Source organism: Helobdella robusta, assembly GCF_000326865.2.
Source record: "Helobdella robusta unplaced genomic scaffold HELROscaffold_175, whole genome shotgun sequence".
In the NCBI taxonomy this organism is placed as follows: domain Eukaryota; kingdom Metazoa; phylum Annelida; class Clitellata; order Rhynchobdellida; family Glossiphoniidae; genus Helobdella; species Helobdella robusta.
In genome coordinates this window covers 5,877-11,792 of record NW_008703960.1, presented here as the reverse complement: position 1 = coordinate 11,792, position 5,916 = coordinate 5,877, and the positions used below count along the sequence as shown (strand labels likewise).

The following is a 5,916-nucleotide window of genomic DNA, read 5'->3' as shown; positions in this document are numbered from 1 at the left end:
TTTCAGTGTCTTGAAAAAGTTGGAAATGGACATTTAATTTGAAATGAAACTATGTTAGTTGACAGACTAAATTATTTTCTAACTTTTATATCATCAAATTTTTTTTGGATTTTCTTATCTGATTAATATCTTGTAGATATGTGGAACAACTACATATGTAACTGAATATGTAACGCAGTTACGCTCGGTTTTATGACATGCTGTTTCGCAATACGTTTGTAAAGGTGTTTCGAAACGTAAAGTTATGAGTATGTGTTGATGTTTATATACAAACTCGACATTCTCACTTTTTAACCAGCATCTTTTCATTTAAAAAATGTTTTCAATTTATTTTTCTCTCCTATTTTGCCATTTTTTATTTTTGTTTCAAACATATTCAGGTTTTTTTTTATCATTTTTACCTTAGAATTAGTTTCATATAATTGACTTCATCGGTTGCTAATAAATAATATAACTTTGCAATGCTTTTAACAGAATTAATTAAACAATTTTTTCGGTGATTTTGTTATTTGTTCTTAAAGAAAAAAAAAAAGAAAAAAAAACACTACAGTATCTATAAATGTTAATCTAAAATCTGCTATATTTAAAAATTGGCAAAATGGTGATAAATTTAAATAAATATTGAATTGTAAGCCATTTTTCGATTTCAAGCTCTCAAGGCACGACGAAAATACTGCCTCCCTAAGTAAAGATAAATTCAGGAGCGTTATTTCAGATTTGGTTGGGGGGGGGCGCGAACTTATGTGGTCTATGACTTAACATGTAACTTATATATATATATATATATATATATATATATATATATATATATGATAGTTTCTCGATTCTTCGAATAATTTTCCGATCTACCAAGCTTAACTTGTTAATGCTATTAACAAATTTCCTATTTACAGAAGATGTCATTATCTACATGTATGCATATAGTACTATTTCGACAACCTAGTCTCGTCAATGCAACATTATAATAAATTTTACATATTTAAAGTTTTTAAAATTTCAAAATTTTTAATGTTTTAAAATTACTAAATTATATATCCTATATATATATCCTTTTTACAAAGAATTTAAAATTAACACTTTTATAATTTATAAGTTTAATTTTTTTCTTTGGTAATTCATTTCCAGCTGACATCTTTCTACAATATAATTTAAACTTTTTATAAAATTTATTACAATATCCAGAAAAAATAGTTATTGTTATTTGACTTACCAACTTGATGATTTAATATATTTTTTATATCATTGATAATTAATTTAATTTAATCATTTATTATTGATTAGTAGTTTGATCAAATTTATTAACGAAACTGAAACAATTTGTATTCAAAATCACCTTCACTCTTTATCTTAAAAAATGATATAAATTGACTTCCAGCTAAACCAAAATAACATTAATAACAACGAACGCGACAGTTAATATGGTTAGTGTTTGCAATTTAGAATTTTGTTTTCTTGGGGGGGGGGCAATTGCCTCCTCTGCCTCCCCCCAAATGACGCCTCTGGATAAATTCCATTTTAGGTGATATTATTCAAAATTTGAAAGAAAATTAAAATTTACAAAGCTTCCAAACGTTGGTAAATAATTTCAACGATAAGCCGTTTCTGCTTTTAAAATAACAAAATTAGAACAATCTGCCGAATTAAAATAAAATAATGGAGAAACATGCGAATGAAATTCCAATTTTACAATTTAATGAACAATTTTCTTAATCCATCTTAATCAAATTAATTAAAAGTCTTCTATACATTTCATAGATGGATTTAAAACGTATTTTTAAAAATTCGCCAGATTATTGCCGAGTTATATACTTCAAAATAATTAAATTGATTCGAACGAAAACCTAACTATAGCAACAGCATTTATATATAAGTATAAAGATGGTTATGCTGGTAAAGCATGTAACTATGTTGTGACTTGCAGCTTGTACATTAATTTCGATAAAATAGCTCAGATCTGTGCGTTACATTTAAATTATAATGAGATTAATTTAGTTTGTGCTTGTGCTAGGATATTGCTTTTTGGATGATGAGGAGTAAAAATTTTGTAGAATAATGAAATTTTGTTCAGCCGGATATTAAACGACCCAAATATGCAGATTAATTTGAAACCTTAATATGTATAAATTAAAATGTTTGTGTACTAGCTGCTTTTCACAAAATATCGCTGAGACAAGAATTTTTGATTATTTCTTTTTACTCAAAACTGAAATAAAATAAATCAATCAATATGTCAACAATACAATTTTTAAACATATTTGCTGAATGTAAATTTGTATATACGAAATAACAAACACTTAACATGTATAAAGTTATTTGGTCTCTCTCTCTTCATGATGCTAATTTTATTCAGAATGGTTGCAATTTAAAGTGACATGTGCCTTATTCAAATGTTTTAGTTGAGACTTTTAAACATTTTCACATGAATTTCTATATAATATTTACATTAAGTTAATTCCACCTCTTTAGCTATTTTATTAACTACAATCAAAACTAATTTATTATAAAAATTATTCTTTGTAACAATGACTAAAACAAATACCCAATCAAAGAAAGAAAAATAGCAGCCACTGTCGTCACTACAACTACTGCAAAAATGGCTGTAGTAGTAGTTGTAGGTGTGGCATCGTTGCAAAGGTTTTTATTGCAAACCAGTCTAGAGTATTGATCACCGTCTATGGCTTGATTGACGTATGAGTCCTCCAAAGGCTCTGGCAGGCATGACCTCGATGTTACTAAAAGCCATAGTATATTATAATTATAATATTATAATCATTGTTTATTATTATTTTAAATTAGTTTTTATAGCGCCTTTTGTAATAATTTCTCAAAACCTCTCAGAAGCTTGATTACACACTCTTAACAATATCACTCTTACTACCTAATTATATTAATTATTGATTATAATTATATTACATTATTACATTCAGGTTTAATAATTATATTTATAATTATGACAGCAATAACAACGTTATCAACAGAATTAATGTATTGGATTAAGATTAGGAAATAACACCTTCGCCCCTGACGACCTTTCTATAGCAGCTGTAACCTCTGCACGTATCCATGTTAACCAAGGAATGCTGGCAGGCCTCTCCGGAACATGTGTAACATTTCAGGAAACTTCCGCCGTCGTATCCTGACTCAAAATAGAGAAATTTATTTGACTGTAGGATGGATTTTGAGACAAAGATTACGGGGTTTACTGCATTTTCAATGAAAGATAATTGCGATAATGAAAAAATATAATGAAATTTTAAGTGGTTTAAGCGTGTTTTGTTGGAGATTTATGGCATGTTATCAATTTATTTCGTTCTGATTCAAATATTAAATTTATTAAAACCAAGTGAAAATGTTTTAATAGTGAATGAATGAATGACACGAAGATCAAATTTTGAAATTTTTTTATAAAAAAAACATGGGAACCATACTGCTGAACCCAACTTATCTGCGGCTTGTTGCAGTAATCCACGTCATTACACGTCTGAACTTTGGAGTTTCCCAGTCCTGGCGAGCCCCACTGGAAATTTTGCCACACACTGCTGCACGCTCTGACGACTGCTATCACGTTTGATTGTGGTGGAGGATAAGTTGATCCTGGAGAAGTTTTAGGTTTTTTTTTTCACGAAATGCAGTGACCAAGTTGAGATACCCTAAAAGATCCCCTCCTACCATATTAATAACTATATCAAATTTCATCAAACCAGTCATCTATATAACTCATTCCAAATAAATCCATCTATGATACCATGAAACAAACTATTGTAAACTTACACAAAAGTTTAAAAAAACTACTAAGTAGGGCCCCAGCTCAGCCCAGACTACTACCTCGACCTCTCCAGCTGACATTTTTCAAACAGTAGGCTCCCACACAGGTATCAAGGTGGGCAGCATTGAATGGGACACCGCAGTTCGGATTCGTCCTTGAATCACAGTCGTAGCATTTCAAGGTGAGAACTTTGTGGCATGAGAACGTCCAGATGAGAAGCACTAGCGCCTGTAGGCTTTTCATGGCACTCCTGATGGAAAAATATAAATTTTTAAGGGTTTCGTGATTCGATTTAAGTTTAAAATTGGGCTTAATTGTTAAATTAAGGCGTTAAATTGTTAATTTGAAGTAATTAAATTAATAAAAGAACATTTAAATGATTTTTTTATATAAAAAAACGTTTTGATGTTAAAATAAATTTGCAAATAAAAAAATTTGCTGACCAGACAGTTTTATCTTTATAAAATAAGAAACAAAAAAAAATGTAACTCAACTCGAAGTTTTTTAGATGAAAAAATTTTAAATACAAATATTTGATTATATGTGATATATATGTGTGTTTAAAGTGCGCGTGTATATGTGTTTATGTATAAGTGTGTATTTATACGTATGTGCGAGCGTGTGCGTACATATGTATGTATGTGTGTGCGTGTGTGTGTGTGCGTGTGTTAATTCGTGTGTGTGTGTGTGTTAATTTGTGTATACTTTGTTACTGTTCATCAACAACAAACTACTTTTTCAAGTGTATCAATTCAAAAGTTCGCCAAACGCACACTTGACGTTAGGATTTTTCAAAATTTTTGAAAAATATTATCATTGACATACAGCTTCAAAGAGTCGATCACACACACACACACACACACACACCACACACACACACACACACACACACACACACACAACACACACACAACACACACACACACACACGCACACACAAAATTTGTATTCAGTCTCATTTTAAAAAACGTTCTAGACAATTTTTCCATATCAACTTGAAATCATTCCTGTCGTTTTTTTCTTCTTCAAAAAATAGCTAGGTGATGTTGAAACGGTAAGGAGCCTATCAGATTCAATGTGTGTGTGATGTGTGGTTTCACGTGTATTTGCATGCACTGTGAGTTAGTTGGCGACGCTTCTGAAAAGTATTGTAGAGAGAATCGTCATGAATAAATAAATAAATTGAAACTCTCCATTAAATGTTTATAATTATTAAATTATTAATATATTTAAATATAATACAAATGTATAAAATTAAAATATAACTCGATGTGAAATTAAATTAAAAATGTTGATGTAAGGTAATAAGGAAGGATTCAACAGAATGATTAGTAAACAAACTGATGGTAAATCTATATATCACTAAAAGCAATTGTGCAAACTCGAGTAAGAATTTACGTGTGTGTGTGTGTGTGTGTGTGTGTGTGTGCGTGCGCGTGTGTGGTGTGTTTGCACTTCAAATATATCAAAATATATGTAAGACATTTAATATTTAAATGTATAAATTTCGTATCTAAACTTCCTAATTCCATTGTTCAGCTCTTAGATTTCAGATTTAATGTCCTAATGGTAAGAGATTTTAGAGCTAGCGTATAACATCCTTGCTTGGGTTAGTTGTATGTGATTTTTATGAAGATTTTATTCTAAGTATATGTGTTCCAACGTTTCTGTGAAGAACAATTTTTGTCACCTCCTGTCTTTTCTGTTCGAAGTGCAGAACAGCAATGCTTAGACTGATACTGTCTTTGTTAATTTTTTACACAAGTTCTATGAAGTCAACGAAAGGTTGTTTTATTATCAAATTTGCAAATTTATAAAAATTGTAGATATTTGTTTGTTCGGTAAGAATTTTCAACTTATAGCTAACGTTACAATTTAAGTTTTAATTTTTAACATTAAAAAAAACAGCTGACTACGTGAATGTTGCGCTTGAAAAACGAGCCTACCTTAGTTCAACTTACCAAAAATATTTTGCTTCTTATGGAGTTGATGGCATTCTTAAAAATAATTTTGCTCATGCAGATGGAGGTTATGAATACTCAAACTGGTTTGTGGTTGATCTGGTGCATGCTTTCCAGGTCAAATATGCTGTTCTCTACAATAGTGATTATTGTCTCAATTGTGGTAAAGTTGGGCTTCAGAAATTCTAA

At 30.0% G+C, this 5,916-nt stretch overlaps 2 protein-coding genes across 2 annotated transcripts; one reads left to right on the top strand and one right to left on the bottom strand.

The window, feature by feature from the left end:
* Nucleotides 1-2,846: 2,846 nt before the first annotated feature.
* HELRODRAFT_184131 (hypothetical protein) lies at nt 2,847-4,009 on the bottom strand (the record flags this gene model as incomplete). Its single annotated transcript, XM_009016201.1, has 4 exons — nt 2,847-2,878; nt 3,014-3,164; nt 3,416-3,594; nt 3,826-4,009. The coding sequence occupies 4 exons, from the start codon at nt 4,007-4,009 to the stop codon at nt 2,847-2,849; spliced, it is 546 nt and encodes a 181-aa protein (XP_009014449.1).
* Nucleotides 4,010-5,490: 1,481 nt separating this feature from the next.
* HELRODRAFT_184130 (hypothetical protein) lies at nt 5,491-5,916 on the top strand (the record flags this gene model as incomplete). Its single annotated transcript, XM_009016200.1, has 2 exons — nt 5,491-5,551; nt 5,675-5,916. The coding sequence occupies 2 exons, from the start codon at nt 5,491-5,493 to the stop codon at nt 5,914-5,916; spliced, it is 303 nt and encodes a 100-aa protein (XP_009014448.1).